Raw genomic sequence first — 19,387 nt, forward strand, 5'->3', positions numbered from 1 at the left:
AAACTCAACTTCATTTCTCAGTATCTCTGTCTGTTTATTTTACAGGTTGATTAAACTCAACTTCATTTCTCAGTATCTCTGTCTGTTTATTTTGCAGGTTGATTAAAGTCAACATCATTTCTCAGTATCTCTGTCTGTTTATTTTGCAGGTTGATTAAAGTCAACATCATTTCTCAGTATCTCTGTCTGTTTATTTTACAGGTTGATTAAACTCAACATCATTTCTCAGTATCTCTGTCTGTTTATTTTGCAGGTTGATTAAAGTCAACATCATTTCTCAGTATCTCTGTCTGTTTATTTTGCAGGTTTTTGTTTTAGAGAGCAGGGTTAGGGATGGGGGATGGGGTAGGAAGGGGTAGGAGGTTCATTTAAGGTACCAAAATGATTTTAGGGCATAATATAAAATTTTATCAGCATGTAATGAAAGCATTTTGAAAAATTCTGTGTTAACCACTAAACAGTAGACCTTATGTTTGAAATGCAAGTGGTGCATTCTTTCACTTATACAAGATTAGTTATAAATTTGGTAGACAAAATTAAATACAAAATTATGTGACTGTTGAAAGCAGTTGGCCTCTTGGTGCTTAATTTCCTACTCATTCTAAGTGCAGTGTGTGCTGAGAACCATTAATAAAAGCTCTTTGCAACCTAGATAGTCAACACATCAGATCCACATGAAGGTACCCTGGTTCAATGGTAGATTTTTTGTAAATCAAAGTAAGAGATATGATTATGCCTGGAGAGGACAGTGTTCATTAGATTTCATGGATCAAATCTTGCATGATACTTTCTGTTTTTCAAGCATCATCCATGTTGGCAGACCATTTGAGTAAGATGGAGATATCTTCAGTATTCACCAATCATCAGAGTGTGGTCCAATGGATCTTCACCAGCACCAGCATTCCTGAACAGATCGTTGACGCCATTGTAAGAACTAAAACATTAAAGTTTGTAACATTTTATATCAAGAATACTAATAAAAACTGTTCTCCAATTTATAATTCCTTTGCCCACGTAGGCCTACCTTGTATTATTTCTCCATGAAAATTCTCCAAATTTTAGGAGTACTTGTAAAACATAATGATCTGAGGTCCAGTATGATGACCCTAACTCTTTAGCCAATTTACATTTGGAAATAGTCTTTGAACAAAGTTGAATCGATGGTTCTTATTATCGAAATGAATGAATAAAGATATTGATTAAAAGTACACAAAATTCCCAAAATCAATCTTGAAAGTGGGAATGCATCCAATCAATATTTTTTTCTCATCATATTATAGGGATGATAACAGTGTTGATTGGGATGACAGCTATTTGTAAAAGACGACATGTTTTGCAGTGAAATATGTATATATTTAAAAAAAAAAAACTATAAACTCTATTTAGACTTAAGTTGACACTCATATTCTGCCCCATTTGTTGTTTTAAAAGTTTACCGAGTGGATACTGGAGTTACCCGAGGAAGAGGATATTTCTCCAGAGGACTTCAGTGAACCAACAGACTTGTCTTTCACCCTCCATCTCATGTCTAGCAAGCCAACCTGCATCCGTGCTATGCTGGTAATTTCTCAATCTTGGTCCTTCAAGCGACCAATATCACCTCATGTGATTAGAGTGTGGCATAGAAAAAACAGTAGATAGGCTTTAAAAAATTCCATTGCCATGTACCCAATTTTATGAAAGGCCGACCATTCTCATAGGTGCTAGTAATTTGACACAAGATTAATAATAAAATGTCAATAATAGAACACAAAAGTCATAATGTTTGATACAACATCAAAGTTTGTAGACATCAAAATCACCAATATCACATCATCATCATCATCATCACCACCATCATCATCATTATTATAATCGTTGTCATCTTCATCCTAATAGAATATGAGATGGCATATAAGTACAAAAGTACTTTTAAGAATAATGTCATTCAGTTACAAAGAAATTGAGTAGTTATGGTTATTCGTGGTGATTAACATTCATTTAAGAGCAATGAGTGGCACATCAATACTGAATAAAACTATTGTAAGTTCTTGAACAAATATCCATGCATCAAGCAAATGAAATGAATTCTATATTGTCCTGTGCCTTGCATCATTGACCAAATGAGAAAACAAGTGATTTATCATTCCATCAAATTCATCTAAATGAGATATTAACTGAGTATCAGCTGAAGGTGACTTTTCATTCATATTAGTAGAGAAATAACTTTACTACCAGTCAATTTCAGGTCAGTTCTTTTGAATAATTGAAAAATATTTTAGTTGACTGTTTAATGATGTCTCTTGTTTAGAACCTGCTGGAAACAAACAGCCCAAGCATCAGGACAAAGTGTGCCTTCCTACTGAGAGAATTGGTAACAACAGGAGACCCCTCATCCCTGACCCAGACTGTGAATGAGATGAAGACAAAATTGCCAAACCTGGTGCAGAACTTGCTGATGGCTGAAAACCAGGAAGATATCGGTAATAACTCAACATCCCTTCATTTCGGTTAACATTGAAAAAAATGGCAGGACAGTAAAGTTCATTTTCTTTCGATTACAGCAGTTTCACATCTTCCACTGATAGATTTTATAGCATTTATTAAAATTAGGATTATTCCAATATCTGTGTATACAAATATGTCAAATATCAAATATGTCTAGGATAGATCTGATGATGTTTGGGTTCAAAGTGATAATCATGTGAATGACCACACAGTTTGCCACAAACAAACTCCACATTATCACCATTGCCCAAATAGGTGAAGAGTTGCAGTGCATTCTGGGAGTATTGTGCGCCCTCTACCAGCATCAACCTGCAAGTAGTCTAAAGGAGGCCGACCTCAAGCTCATCTATCATGGTAAGTGCTTTGTCCTTGTATTCTACCTCCAGGGGATGCCTTGATTAGATTTAAAAGAAAAAGAGACAAAATAAAGCAAGAACAATTGCTTCATGTACTTCCTTGCTTCGTATTGTGACACATTTCTAATTCAACATGTATAAAAAAAAAGAAATCTGCCACACTCCTATCCAGTGCAAAGTAAAAATGTCTAATTCACTTTGTGCTGACAAGGTTTACAATGATCACACTCATTGTATTTTTTTTCTTCAATAATATTGTAACTCACACACACACACATATGAAAATGTTTGAATGTCATTGATAATCTGGCCATTTCCTTGGCTTTTACTGAGCATTCAAATTCACACAAGTTCTCGTAGAATATGACATGAAAATATGATTCATAGCAGTAGTGCTCATAAATATAAAGAATAATCTGGTGCAATTCATTCTCTTATGCATATCACAGCGTAAAAAGAAAATCAGTCTATTCACGTATAGGACAAAACTCTAAATATGAAATGATAGAAATGTAGTACAATTGATCATGGTGTGCAATTGTGTCCTCTGACAGTTATTGGCCTCTTGACAAAAGAGACTGAGAGAGACTGTGGTGTGATTCTGGCCGGAATTAACCTCTTGACGACACTTTTAGTCCGTACAGCAGGCCTTGGTGAAACAAGAGGTAAGATGGGACTCCATAATATCCAACAGTCAATAGGGCCTATTGTACACTGTTGCATATGATATATGTGACCCTGCACCACAAAACAAACAAAAAGTCGCCAGACATGAAATTTTAGTTAAGAGCAAATTCTGAAAGAGCAGACTTTTACCTTTAAAATGATGTATAACTCAAATCAAATGGACTCTCCTAACCTATCTGAATATTGGAAAGAAAGCACACACTCGGGATAAGTGTGAACTGAGAAAAGAGGCTCTGAAGTACAGTGTCTATTCAAGCGCTTAATCTTTACCAAGCCGTGCTGGCTGTGCAATGAATGGGACAAAAAAACAGGATGTAAACCACCAGAAGAACAACAATGAACTTAATTAATGCCAATTTTCAAAGCAGTAGCACCATCCTTTTAAAAGTTATAGGACTTGAAAGTGAAGAGTGTGTACAAGGTTTTTAAGAAATGAAATCGGGACTCTAAAGACACACGTTTTATGATCCCAAATATTAGCATAATGTAGAAGAAGGCTCGCTCTTTCGGAAAATATGAAAAAGTCCAGATCGGCTCAGTTGACCCATTTCACCTATTTTCAGTCCTCACAGAAAATCAGTGTGTGCGACTTTTTGTTCATTTTGTGATGCACGGTCACATATGGACATTTGTAAACGTTTATTCTCAATGTCTGTCTTCTCTCTGAACCTCTTTTTTTTTTTTTGCATGGATTTCTCAGATGACTTCGCCCAGATTCCATAACTTTTGTAGACACATACACACACACATGCCCTAGACTTATGTTTGTTATGAAATTCCACAGACAGCTCACCAAATCTCACTACATTTGAAGTATTGGATTTGCCAGTTTAAAGCAGGTCTATCACACTAGTTGATTCATTAACCTGTTGAGGACAAGTCCCGAGTATACTCGTGCAGTGGTCTGTGGGAAATGTGTGTTGTAGCAAAATCAGTCCGTTCTCAACAGGTTAAGTGAAACTTTCCTTTTTTTATCCGATTGTGTTAGTTTGTATCTCTGAATTTGTATGTGTGTGTGACTATATGTTTTAATGTTCAATCAAGCAAGTCATGTTGGTGCATATCATAACATCATTAATAGCTACTTATGCACTGGTGGACATAATGCTTAACTTTCCCCTTTGATTTGTGTTTGGTCCGTTTTGAGCAGTTCTGTCCCTCATCACCTCAAACAAGACTGCGTTGGGTCTCCTTGGCAAACTCTCAAGCGAGGACATTTCCAAGAAACCTATCATATTCAGCCCACTAGATGGCGCTGCAATCACCCTTCTAGCCTACCTCACTCTTTTCCAGAAACAGCTCAGTGTAAAGGTATGCATCTGATTTACCAGTGTAACCACTCAAATCAATGTCCCAGCAAGTTGTGCTCAGCTTAATGAATACAGTGCATTCCTGTTATAAAAAACACATTTACAACAAAATTCTTGTTATAATGGAGTAAACATTCAGGTTCCATAATTATTATCTTCATATGTTTACACACTTTATTTGTTTTGTTGTAATGAAATGTCGATATAATCAAAGAAAACTGCTGGTCCTATGGACTTCAAATTGAATGCTGGAAGAGATTGCAAACCAGAAATGAAAATTCAGCAATGCACAAATTGCTTTTTCTGTCACACCATTGTTACTATAATTTCTTTCTGCAGGTCAACAACATTGTTCATCTGGAAGAAGAAGACCTGGTTGCCTTAGCACATTACACCTCTAAGCCTATCCATCGGAGTGAGTATTACTGGTCTCAAAATTTAAAACTTGAACACATGATTTAAAATACGATACTGCTGTATTTGATTGCATTTGGTGATACACATTTATACATTGACTTATTTTAAGTAATCCTACAAAGTGTGCCTTAGATAAGATTTGATTGAGGTGTTAGGATAGAGGACCAAGGCTTGAGAAAGGAGAGTGTTGCTGCACTTGCCAGAGATGTCAGCTTTCATGTAAAAGCATGAATTCAGGCCCTGATAGTATCAAAGTAGCTTTATGTAGATGTATATCAGGCCCTATCCTTCATTCTATGAAAATAGCATTCCTGATGAGCTTGGGTGCATAAGAGTTGATAGATAGCTATAGGTGCATTGCAAGCTCGTAAGCGAACATTGTTATAATACCAAACCTCTTCATTGTGTTGATTTTACTTTTGGAGTACGCACAAATACCATGAGGTTTAAAGCCTATGTCTTGTATTTCACAGAAAAGCTGTCCCCATTCCAAGTTGAATTTTACTTACTATCCACAGATACTAGTAGATGATTCTATGTGGAGAACAGATAAGAATTTATTTCACGGCAGTAACTCATTCAGTGGTCTTTTTAAATATCCCACAGTCTGTATCATGCAACTCTGGACAGCCATATTACTCTCCCTGTCTGCTCCCGGACAACTGTCAAAATCACCAACGACGACACCAGCGCCATCTGCACTGTCGTCATCATCATCATCACCAGCTAACTCTGCTGGGTCCAACCCATCCCTCCTCAATCTCCACATTAGCAGAACCAGGCGGAACTTTGAGGAGGATCCCAATTTGCCCGTCTCATTCACAGCACAGAGGCAGGTGTTTGCCATCCTGCAGAACACCATCATGCAGGTAACAAAGAAGGCCTTTGTTTTAATGGTTTCCCTCTCCTATTTTGCTGCTAAAATTTCTCCTTCACCAAGGGCAAGTCATGAAGTGACTCCTTACGACATCAGATTTGCATATCTTATCTTCTTGTAGAACATCAGCCCAAATTTGACCCTTTACAGAATAATTTTTCATTTCATTTTAATTCATTTCATTTACTCTTCCATTTCATACAAAAAATTACACACAATCATAAGCATGATTATCTGAGCACAAAATATTTCAAATGTTTACATTACATGAATTGATATGTGACCAGGCATTAAAAAAAAATTTAAACTAAGTCGCTTAGAATTAATTGATCTATAACCATGAACAGTGAGCAATTCGGTAGGCTGCTGGAAATGGAAATGGAAATCATTAAGCTGACCAACTCATCATCTCTTGTTGTATCCAAAGTATGATGTGTTACGTAAACAATGATCTCATGTTACTGCAGTTGAAAGAAATTAAGACCTGAATTATGTGTTCTCTATACTTGACTGTCTTTCCAATTGTGGTCACATACATTAGTACAAGTGACAGCACAGTGCCCTATTTTCACACTCAGACACATTATTGTGACAGTTTTGACCACATTAATAGCACTTGAATAAACACATCAAAATCCACCCCCTTTCCTGATTATACCCAACTGCAGCCAATAGAAAAGGTTTTTCCTTTAATTACATCATTGATATCTCTTCACATTTGTTCTGTGAACTTGATTTTATATTTCACAGGGCAGCGAGTTGCTGCGAGAGAATGCCATCACATGTATGAAGGCAATGGTGGGTGCTGCTGTGGAGAAGACCCCTGAAAATGGTATGTCTGTTTAAGTCAGTGTGACATGACAAATGTTCACAGAAATCCATTCATACCCCACTTTCATCGTGTGAGAGCTCTGTACCATGTGCTACGAATGAAATATCTTTATATCCAGAGGAGTATGAAACAGCAATCACTCTGTAATCACAGCCATTTTAAAATAATCATTCTCTATGACAGACCTTTGCGATCTTCAAGCAGGAAAAAAACACACAAATATTTCAAAGCATAATAGGAACTGACAGTTTAAATAATCTAGTGGTGATGGTCATTATAATGATAATTTTGTCCGTTTGACTTGCCTATAAACTTTCAGTTTGCTTTCTTCAGATATGTTTTAACCCCTTTTGCATCAGAAAGCAATAGCACAAGCAGTTAACATTCTCTTTGAGCCATTGGATCGCTAATGCCCGTGTCTCCTTTGAAACAATTGCTTTTAATAGCTCTTCACCTGATGGGCCAACCATGGAACGAACTCCTCATCAGCTCGGCAGTTGACATCTACAGAGGGACATCCACCAATGCGCATGGGATTCTGGAACTTATCACCATGGTAGCAGCAGATAATACTTTTACAGCTTGTCATTTCCATGATTTATCAAAGGCTAATAAAAATCAAACAACCCCCCCCCCAAAAAAAAAAGAAAGAAAGAAAGAAAGAAAGAAAGAAAGAACGAAAGAGAGCAAAAAAAAAACAAACAAACAACGGGATTCATTGGCATTCGAACTCGAGACCACTAGATTTTCTTTGCTCATTTTCATCCATCATATCTCGGGTCAGTTTCTCTATATTTGAAATTATAATACACCATGGTATACAAAAAGCTGGATCCCTTGGTGTTCCCTGGCATTTATCCTGAATATGATTTTTTATCCTTCCGGTTTATGTAAGGTTTATGATAGAAATTCTGACCATGCAAGCAATGAAAGTTACAGTGTTGCAGGGATGAACACCTTAACACCTGCTTTCCATATCTCAGTTGGTAAGGGCACTGGTCTAGGAGTCTGAAGGTCATGGCTTTGAATTCCGACGGAATTGCTTTTTTAAAATTCAGTTTCATTCTTATTATATATTTCTGATCAGTTTCTTAATTTGTTCGGAAAAAAAAAATACAAATTTGCCACTATAAGCTTCAGCATATTTGGTTGTCTCTCAAGTCCAGGTGAAAATAGTGTCTGTGTGGAATGGCTCAAAGAGCATTTGAAAGAACATTGAAAGACCAAAAATGGTCAATTTTCAGCAAATTTCTTAGAGATCTCTGTGGGACCTTGAAGATTACCAAACGTTCATGGAGAGACCAAAGACTATTGAGACTACTGGTGTGACGAGTTTTGATCTGTTCAGCTGTTTATACAAACATCAGCATTTCCAAAGTCTCTCTCTCTCTGCCTGTTATAGTTTCTGCAACAGGGCAACAGCCATGGCTATGTGACAGAGAAACAGGTGACCACTGTACTTGACACACTCATGGAGGTAGACCCCGCCCTCCACGATACCCAATCCAGTTTGGCCCTCCTCCACTTCCTGAAAGCTGTAAGTAATGGGGAAAACCCCTTTGTATCATAAAATCACTATCAATGGTGAGAGGTTAACAGGATATAGAATGTGCCTCAAAACTTTACCATCATACAAATACCATCAATGGGGAATGGTTAATAGGATAACAGAACTTGCCTAACAGTATCATCATACAAACACTATCACTGAGGAGAGGTTAATGGGGTATAGAACTTGCCTAACTGTACTGTCAGAAGCATACCTTGTGCACATGTGTCATTCTTCCATCTTTGCAAATAATCACAAGCTGCATTATCTGAAACACTGATGGTGGGGATGGACATTCCTGCTAAAGCTGCAAACAGAAATGAAAGCTTTATCATTATTGTGGTAGTACCAGGTATGTTCTGATTCAGTTGCTTTGAAGTAAACAAAGTAATTGTCTAAGTCCTTTCTATAGTGCAAAAAAAAGAAAAATTTTTGATCAGTACGTCTAAATGTGGTCATTGTCTGAGTCTTATCAAAGCTAACTGTTCAGGAGCAGTGTTTTTACAATTGTGTGCATAGCAACGTCAGTGAAATGTATTGAGATACGGACAGTTGCTGTATGCCCCTTAAAAATTATAATACAGATCTATCTACTTTTCAAGTTCTGTCCATCGATTCCCATATCCCCGATCCTCTCTCTCTCTCTCTCTTTCTCTCTCCAAATGCAGGTGCTGGCAAGACCAGAGTTACCTTTGACTAGTAAGCACAGGACACAGCTTGTACCTTGGTTGGATCAGATCAAGATGCACGTACACCAGTTCCCTACAGACCCCACTAACACTCATCTTGTGTATCCTTTCATGCAAGACTCCCAGGTTCAGACTCGGACTCTTTGTAAACAATTCTTTGACATCATGATTCCAGCAAAATTTACCAAAATTTGTCAGAACTTGGTGTGAATATGAATTTTGCTGGCATGATCTACTGGGGCAATTCTGAAATAGACTTGGTGAAAATCATGTGTCAAAAATTAAGATTACATTCTGAAGGGCAAAATATTCATCATTCATTACAGAAATTCTGACAGAGTTCAATATGTCATGATAATGATGATAGTAATAGTAATGATAATAATGATGATAATATTCAAAATGGTAATAATGACAATAACAGTACTGATAGTAATTACATTTATGACATTATGGATAAAATGAAGCAAGTTGAGTATGTAGATGAGCAAATGTAGCCTAAATTTGATCCAAAATAGAGTCATTGCAAAGAGCTATGTCATATCAACATACAGACACACATGTAGCATCAATTCAAATTGAAATGGGATTATGCCTTTGAATCCACAAAATTTCTGTGGACTTCGCAAGTGAATCTACATGTGGTCAGCAGGACTCGCACCCCTGTACATTGTACAATCTTCCTTGACTTGGGTGATGTGAAGAATTCTCAACGACGTCATGATAGCCCCACAGCTACCTGCCACTGTATCCCTCCAGCATGGAACTAGAGATGAGATCCTTAGTCTCCTTCAAGACATCGTAAAGCAAGTGACACTAGATGAACGAAACGGTCCATCATAGCCATCAGCATCGAGGGCAAAGAAGACAGAAACCTCCAAGTTCGTCAGCAATGGTGAGATCACTCCTCAGGAAACCATGTCACTGGTCAAGCAGTCTCAAATACAGTTTACCTTTACTATGGCTTTCAATGTACAGCTTCTAATGGAATGCACTTGATTAGAAAAAAATAAATCTGGAAAACACATCTGTATATCATTTGTTGTTGTAGAGAAAAAATATCCATACTCAAATCAAGTTTTCTGATAGTCTTTGTTCATGACTGTCATATATACTCATATACTCAATGTGAAGCTTAATTTGCATATTTTTTGCATCTCTCAAACTTGTAACAGACTGGTATATTCAAACCATGTTCAGACGTATGTTAGCTAGTGACTTATTACTCAGTGTGACCACGATAGGATACATTACTTTAAAAGGGGGCATTCCAGACGATTTTTATAATTTCACATCATGTAGTACATACTTGTAAATCAACAGCTCCGTGTATAAATTTGTGGAATTTATTGTGGTTCTGAGCAGAGAAACAATGCTTTTAAAAACCTTAAACAAATTACACTGAACAAGGATGATGACATAGGAGGCTCACATAGTTCAGAAATGTAGCAGTGTAGTTCCATTACAATACCACTTGCCTACAAGTTCACCTTCTTTTGCCTTGCCTTCTTTTGTTCTGCTTCCTTGAGCCCCAGCTCATGCATTCTTACGGTGATCCTGCCATGTCATCATCCTCGCTCAATGCAACTTGTTACAAATTTTTGAAAATATTCTTATTCTTCATCCCAATTGTCATTAATTCTGAAACTCCGTCCTCAGTATAACTAATTTATAGTTGTTCAAATGTAAAAATCTGAAAATCATCCGAAGGTCTCCTTTATCAACCATAACCTTACTCTTTCACCTTGTTATGAGTGGCAGCATGAAGAGCTATTGTTCTTGTTATTAAATTGTATGTACATTAGTGTTCTTGCAGCAAATTGATGCTCTCTGTTCAAAGCCAATGAACAATTGTTTTTTAATTGATTTTCAGAGAATATTATGTGTTTTGCATCGTATGTCATTAAGTATAAAGTAGAGGTGTGAGTTGCAGTTAAAAATGCTGCAATCCAAATTAAAAAGAACTTTTAATGGTGTATGTTCAAGCCAGTAATAAGGTTTATCTTACAATGAACTTGAGATGAATTGCTCAAAAGTGATTTCCGATTAGACAAAGTAGGGCATTGTTTTATGAAGCTGCCTGAATATATGAGAGCAACCCATGATAATGGATAATCAGTCTACATACATATACAGCTGTATATGGGACAGGAAAGATGGCAGTTATATGACCTACATGTCCTGTTCACCAAGTGCTAGACACTCTTAGGGGGTGTTGCAAGAAAGTCGAGTTGCGATTAATTGCAAGTTTCTTGCAACACCCCCTAAAATTACCTCTACATGTATTATATCACAAATCTCGTTATATCCCATGTTGTTATAACAAGGTTTCCGACATAGTGTTTTGCTCTTCATATCCTGATACAAAATTTCAGCATAACAAAGAGATTTCATCGGTCCAAAGTCAACTACTTATCATAAACAGGTCAAATCTCAACATACCCACATTGTAGACACCCATGTGACCAGCAGTAGACAAGCACATAATAGGCTGAACAAAACATTACCTTCATGAATAGTTTTATTTTATAAGCCATGTACGTTACATGTATATACACTTTACATGAACATAATATTTATACATACAAGCATGTACAAGGGTTTTTACAAATGTGTTTATTTAAACACATCTTCAAATAAACATAGTTCTTAAAACCTCAGGTTTCTTGTGATGAACATAAAATCTTCAAATACAAATTCCCCCTCAACAGGCTCAAAAGACTTTGAAAGTTTGAGTCTAAAACGAATTGTCCACGAAATGAATAAAGTATATGTTTGTTTGCTGGAAAGTGAAGGAAAACAAATGCATTGCAATTTTTTAAGCTACTTACAATTTACTTGTGCCTTGGCAGTTTGGCATGTTACTTCCTTAAATGAATAACTCTATAAATTAGAATCCCTAAATATCTAGTTCACATCCTCCACACACAAGGCTTTACCTGGTGAAATAAAAAGCATGCTTTTTTCAAAAATGTTTGTAATACTGAATGAAATGAATGTGATGCAACATTCTGTTACCTAATGAAATGTACAACAAACGTCTGTGTAGACTGTATGTAAAAACAAAAACCAAAAACATGTCTTGTTCACTTTGCTATTTTTTGCTAGCATGACACGTCTAAAGATGTCATTGCTAATGAACTACTTAGTACCATGTTTAGGATGGGATGAACTACAAAAAAAAAAAAAAGGCTTGTTCTATATCTTCTGTAACCCCCATCATATCAACACTAGTTTCTTGTATGCTAGGGCTGATCATTTGATGGTTAATATCTATCACTCATGTTGCAATTTCATTGTTGGTAATGTCAGAAGATAGTGTCTCAAAAAAACAAATGCATGCCATCACAAACCAGATGGCTATGAGAACCACAATGGCCAGTACAGTCGTAATTCTTATTTCCTGCAAAATATTAACTAACTCTGAGTAAAATTGATGGGCAGAGAATCTTCATAAATTGATCGGAACCTTCCTTTTTCCTAACTCTGCTACCATAAGTATTCAATAATGATTTTTACTCTTACAGGTTGTCTACAATTATTTTCTTCCTAACTCTGCTTCCGTAAGTATTCAATTACGATTTTTCACTCTTACATGTTATCTACCATTTCTAATAAATTGCCACAGTTTCCAATGTTATGACACCACTGCCTAAGCCACACTATTTTTGCTAAATGGAGCCTACTGTTTTGTAAACTCCAAAGTAGCCAATTTGAAATCTTGAATCCAAGCTTTAATTCTCAATCTGAATATGCAAAAGACTATTACAATGACATATTACTTAGGAGAAGAGGGGAAAAAATATGCAATTTATATTACAGAAAATACATGTGTCAGAGAACTGACCTTTGAGAGAGGAAATGAACTGGTCTGGTATTCTGCCAAATAACTTTGATTTCACAAAGGTGTCCAGTCTGTAAGGACAAACATTGACTTATGAATGCAATTCGTACCCACAAAAACAGAAAATAATATATTAACCTTCCACTACACAGAAAAGCAACAAATACATGGGACTCACTTACTGTAAAAGTTGAAATTTTTGCTGTGTTGAAATTTTTGTGCATTTCGCGCAACCTGAAACTAGCGCGAAAATAAAAGCACACAAATATTTTTTGTTTGCCATATGTTCCAGCAGTTCATGACTTGATTCTGCGGAACTCTTCTTACCCCACCGAGCGCGAAAAATTAGTCGCGGGAAAAAATATCCACTTTTACAGTATGTTGAAATGTCAACTTCAAGTATGATCTCTTCAACTCTGTCCGGTATGCAGTCACCGGAAGCTGATTCAGAAACATGTTATGAGAAATTGTTACATCAGATAGTGTTGTCACATCTCAAAGCATACAAACAGGGTTCGATCTGGTATTTTACCAGTGAGTGCGATCCATCTGCCAGAGAACAGAACATCATATACCACGGTCATTTGGCCACCTGTGCTACTTAGTGACAGCTTCTATTCTAATCCCGAAGGACTTGGCACCGACACAGCAAAGCGAAGTGTAACAATGGCACTTAAGGTACTAGCTACATATTGGTGGCTATGCCACAGCATCAGGTAAACTCACATTGCTTACATCCACACTAAGTACTGAGTAAAAACATGCTTTTATTTCGTTCATGGATGTTCATTTGAGGAATGTGCCATAATTAAACAGAACAACAAAAATACGAAAATGCATGCATACATCCCACATTGTATAACCTAATCTGCCTTTCTGTAATCACAACTGCACATGCCCCATATATAAGCAGTTCACAGAGAAATCACTGCCAATCATAGTGACACTACTGGTTTCTGCTTGATGTCACAATATGTAAAGACCCTAAAACTGTATAAAGGTGTTTGAAAATTGTAACTTCTATGAGCATCTGACATTCTCACTGCTAGAAATTACATGTCTATGGATTTTGCTGAGCAGTCAAGTTATTTGTTTGCCGTTTCCAATACGATCGTATCTACTGGTACTGTAGACAGGTCCCTAACAAGCTCATAGTGGAAAGGAGTACGGCATTGCAGTTTCATATGGGACGGGCTATTCAAGTACATGAAGTGTAAGGTTGTTTTCCAAGTCATCAGATGTTGCCATATTGTTCATGATTGCACAGTGTTGCAAACATCAACTGCTTTTAGAAACTGATGTATGATATCAATGTTATCAAAAGCTCACTGACAATTTGTGTGAGCTCATGTTAATTAATTTACTATACCTTAGACTGTTTACCATGTTTAATAACATAACACCGGTCATCATTCCTGAAAAAGATCTTCAGCTACAGTATTGACTTGCTTTTGTACTAGGCTAGCTGTATATTTCTTCCTTATTATACACTGGTTTGTAAATAAATTGGAACACTAACCTTTGTCATTACATGAATGAACATTTGCAAGTGTCTCTTTTATTTCATGATTGAGTTTTGCTACACCCAATTCTTTATAATTTCACCAATGTAATCCTAATTTCCTTGAAATAGTTGTTGAGCAGAAGTCCTTGCACTGAAACTAAGATTGCAAATTCCTATTTAGAGACTATCATGTTAGTCACAAAATACATGTACAATTGTTTTTTGTGTTAAGATACAAGCACATTCATTAATTTCTCTGAAGAAGCAAAAAGTGATCTTGTCACAATTCTAAAATTCTCCTGCAAAATGCAGCCAGGGCACTGTCTCATAAACATTTTATAGAAACGGCTACAGACAATAACTTCACTTATTACGGTAGCAACAAAGCGACAACAAATCAGCACGCCATTTATATTAAGTTTGATTATTGTAAAGTGCAGTAACTGCCTATCTTTCTATCAAAAGGACCTTGGAAAAGAGACTTCACATGATGCTATTAATCCCAGAATGTACCACAACATTTTCTTTTTCATACATGGATATTCACAAATTAATGATAGTTATTTAGCAGCAAGGGAAGCACTCTCTTACCAACAGATACCAATTCTGAATCACATCCAAAAATTCTACACACCATGTTTTTCAATGACGTATTCAACTGCATTGGTACTTTCATCACATGCACCAAAATAGAGTTTTGATCCTTGCCCGTATATTTCTTGTTTTCTGTTTTTCACAAACTGGCGATACAGACTGCTACATTTGCACACACATTAACCACCATAAGCTATGTTTGTATTTCACAACAAGACTTGCAGAAGCTGCTTACTGACAACTAATTACCATGACAACATGCTACAGCCAATCGGCTGAGACGATTCTATTTGCTGCTATGGCAGTCAAAACTCCTGTGAGTCATAAATTGCTACATGTCTGACATGAAACATATTTTTGGTTGAACAAAAGGTATACCAGGACAAATACCTAACACAAGCAAAGACATGACAGAGATACTGCAATTCGTATGGTGTTGGAACAGAGCAGGGAGGTGTAAGAGAAGGAGTGTAATCTCTATCCAACTACTGCAAATTTGTGAGTAGGCCCTATAGCATGACAACTGAATGCTTGGCATTCCATTGGCTTTGATGTTCCATGCTCCAAGCTGCTCTTCCATGAAGTTCTTATATGGAGACGGTCGGACCAAATAAGAGGTTCTTGATTTTTTGTTTTTCCAAGGAAATGTTTATGTCCTGTGTGGAACTTTTTGGTATATGTTACAGAACAAATCCTTCCAGCTTTTCTTCAAATCTTGTTATCAATACCCCAGGACTGAAAAAGTGAACATTAGTATTGTATAAAAAGTAAGGATTTAACCATCTTGTGCACATTTGTGCATAATATTGTTTGCCAGGTTTAGTACCTGAATGTGGAATCTTTCAGATTGAATAATTGGCTAAAGTGTGTTTCCACTTGTTTAATAGCATTTCAAAAGTTTAAAAAGTACAATTTTTTTCTGACCTTTGTTTGCGTGTCCTGTTCTCAACACACTAAATAATTGCAGCCAATAATACTGAAAAGACAGCAAACTGCTGCTTGTTGTGAATGAGGAATGATGCATACTTCAATAGAAGTGCTGTCTTTTGTTGAAGCAATTCATTAACACCTGCGGTGGATTTCTCCGTGGCACGGAGCATGGGTACAAAGGAGAGATTCTCGTTTCTTTTCCTCCTCTATCACCTCCCTAAACAGAGGCTAAAACTTCTGCAACTCTGCCACCAACACTATAGATACTCCAGTATTGCTGCCCTTTAACTTCATCACATGGGCAATTTTCTTTTCTCTTTTTGGCCAGTGAGTTCTTCTTTATGTTTTCTTTACAGACAGTATGGTAATATTGTCGATTCTACCTGTAAAATGTGATGTACTTATGGAAATGTGTATCCACCTGTGCCATATGCAACCAAATACTGTATATGCCAAATATTTTTGCAGGTGTAGTAGTTTCCTTATCAAGAACTGTAAGACATTTTCTTGCCTGGTTACTTGCATGCTCGAAAATGAGAGCAACTGAACGAAAAGCTTCTATCACGGATTCCTTTTAGGCTAGCAAAACTTGGGATTGTCCACCCTTTGGCACGAAAATTTTGTGAATATCAGTTGAAAGGAAGATATTACAGGACCTCGATATCAGTTGATCTGTAAATACTAAACTACTACAATACATATGGCATATACAGTAGACCCCGCAGGGTCGGATACCATGAAGGTCATATATTTGTGTACAACCAATATCTGTTGGAGCGCAGTGAAAGTTACTGAATAAGCTCGTTATCAAACACAGAACAGATACATGACTATGGCCTTCAGGTTACACACAAGCGGATGATATGAAATCGAATGCAGTATATTACCAATATGACACGAGATAGTAGGCATAGTAAGTTCAGAACATACCTGTGGTAAGAGATTTTATGTTTATGCATAAACTGGTATCCCTACCTCAAAGTTTGATACAATATTCCAAGCATCATGAACTCGACGAGCATTCACAATCTACCACCATTTCAAAATGGAGAGTTTGTATTACATACACAAATCCAGTACACTTTGATACCTTTGATACATTCTGCACTAGTCTTATGACAAGTAGCAGAAACAGTAAAGATTTCTGTATATTACTCATCGATGGCATTAAAACAAAAACTAAATTTCAATTAATGAAACACAATACCTCCTCAGTACTAATTTGGGACCGAGGCATAAAAAAATAAAGGATATGACATACGTTCTGCTATCCACAACTCTGGAAGACATCAGTTTCTTTAAAATTTCCTTGGCATAAATCAAGTAAAAACCACTATCCACCCTTGCCACTTCATACAGGGATCAGTGGTTACACCAACAGTCATACTTCCATTCAAAAGACCTCACCCAACTGTCAATGTATTGTGCAATACTGCATGCTTCGACAACATCAAGATGCATAATTATAAAATGCATATTGGACCAATTGTAGAGGGACAATGTTATGTATATTTTTTCATCATCTGTCTAAAACAGAAGAACAGAAAGTGGCGCATCTTACTCATTCTGACCACACATCTCATAAACCAGACATGGAATGCTTCATATGCATCTGGATGACATACACAACACCTCTCCTGGAAAAACAATGGTTGCCATGGTGTCCACATTAATGCTGCCCCAAGGTGTGGATGACTCTGTGGCTGGCCATTTGTGGGTGGTGACATGTAACAGCCAAAACCAACCATGCTTGACAGAATAATCAACTAAACATGAAAACTAACTTCACCTGCTGTCAATGACCTCTTTTTTGCATGTTTAAGATAGTTCTATCCATTTTTTCGCATGTGTAAGATCAGTTGCACAGAACTTGGGCTAACCTTGGGCTGCCTCCACTTCAGGCCACTTCAGGCCTTGTCAACTCTGAGACAGGAACCGTGTATACATGTACCAGCTTCCGAAAATGTACATGAGAGCATCTGGATTTGTGGCCTAAATCAATGTTTATTTTGCAAGCCGAGTGCACGCTCTATTCGCTTGACTGCTTTTGCACAGGCAGATTTCAAAGCTTTCCTTTCTTTGGGGATGGGCAAAAAGAGTCTTGTTTGGGGGCATTGACGGTTCTCAGAGAATTGTAGAAGAAACAGTTTAAGTGAACAATCAGCAGCACATACGTCTCTCCTTTTGGTATATTGGCTCATCATTCACACCAAAAAAAGTACTATTAAGTACAGCCTAGAAGACTACATTGCTCTTGTAATGGTACAAATTAGGTTCAGACACACCAATAGTATTTCCTAGCATCCCACATCCCACAGACGACAAAAGATCATTATGGAATGATGAAGCAGATCCTAATCAAATGATTGGTTGACAGCATGCACATGACTAGGCATTTATTTTGCCTAAAACATAATTTTGTTTATGACCGATCATTACCAAAGTATAATGACCAGTTGTCAGGATGCATAGTAGGTCTACATAAAATGTGTCATTTTCTTGGTAGTTTACTCGCGAAAATGTCTGGTGTGCAGCGAAATTTTATTATACGAGGATCTGCTTCATCATTTTATAAAGCAAATAATACACATCATTTTGTCAGGGCATTAGTATCATTACCCACACTCTGTACCTTTGAAACACTAGAGATGATAGCTGGACTGTTCCAAAGGTATCTTGTGTGGGTAATTCTTACTAATGCCCTCACGGATGGGATTTACTTGTATATTACTCAGTGGGAGATGGGCGCCAATCTGGAATCCATATCATTATTGCCTCGTTTGTCAGTGGGCTATGGAGCACTGCCACATACATGTAGCTGGGCAGACACAAACACTGACAGTCCCCAGTCTCTCATCATCCATCACCACAATACAAGGATCTCTATTTTAGATAGAGAGCACATTCATATGTCTCTCTATGCAGCATTAGTGATATATTAAAGTCTCTTCTCTAACTACAGCGATGGTGCTTCCATCTCTGCTAACACATATGATGCTCCTCAGGTGCTTTGTTTCAACCTTCACAATCCAAAGCAAAAACAAGACAAGAAAAAGAGACCCTCTGATTCCTGGTGAATTTTTGACATAAATGGCAACTATCCTGCACGGTCAAAAGGTGGTGTTCCGGTTTTGACTTCTACGTCGCTCAGAAAATCAGGTAAAATCAAAATGGCAAAAGGTGGGGAAGTGTTGTTTGGCAATCAGCTTTCCACTTGACAGTCATGTGCATTCATGTGCACTCTTGCATACGCACCTGGCCTGGCTTTGGCGCGAAGGTTCAAGCACAGAAGTCATCAGAGTTTACCGCTT

General features: G+C 37.1%; 1 protein-coding gene across 1 annotated transcript in view; it reads left to right on the forward strand.

The window, feature by feature from the left end:
• Nucleotides 1–10,047, forward strand: part of LOC139718829 (meiosis inhibitor protein 1-like) — a 61,872-nt gene extending 51,825 nt beyond the window's left edge. The window contains exons 16-28 of the mRNA XM_071630294.1: nt 803–927; nt 1,432–1,560; nt 2,291–2,462; nt 2,743–2,841; nt 3,398–3,508; nt 4,681–4,841; nt 5,180–5,255; nt 5,888–6,126; nt 6,885–6,966; nt 7,413–7,522; nt 8,369–8,503; nt 9,184–9,305; nt 9,909–10,047. Of these exons, the coding sequence (XP_071486395.1) occupies nt 803–927; nt 1,432–1,560; nt 2,291–2,462; nt 2,743–2,841; nt 3,398–3,508; nt 4,681–4,841; nt 5,180–5,255; nt 5,888–6,126; nt 6,885–6,966; nt 7,413–7,522; nt 8,369–8,503; nt 9,184–9,305; nt 9,909–10,047 (1,700 nt within the window). The remainder of the gene's footprint in view (nt 1–802; nt 928–1,431; nt 1,561–2,290; nt 2,463–2,742; nt 2,842–3,397; nt 3,509–4,680; nt 4,842–5,179; nt 5,256–5,887; nt 6,127–6,884; nt 6,967–7,412; nt 7,523–8,368; nt 8,504–9,183; nt 9,306–9,908) is intronic.
• Nucleotides 10,048–19,387: the final 9,340 nt, after the last annotated feature.

The sequence above is a fragment of the Diadema antillarum genome, unplaced genomic scaffold (assembly GCF_040938485.1).
Source record: "Diadema antillarum isolate AM-2024a unplaced genomic scaffold, OU_Dant_1.0 scf00000100, whole genome shotgun sequence".
Classification (NCBI taxonomy): domain Eukaryota; kingdom Metazoa; phylum Echinodermata; class Echinoidea; order Diadematoida; family Diadematidae; genus Diadema; species Diadema antillarum.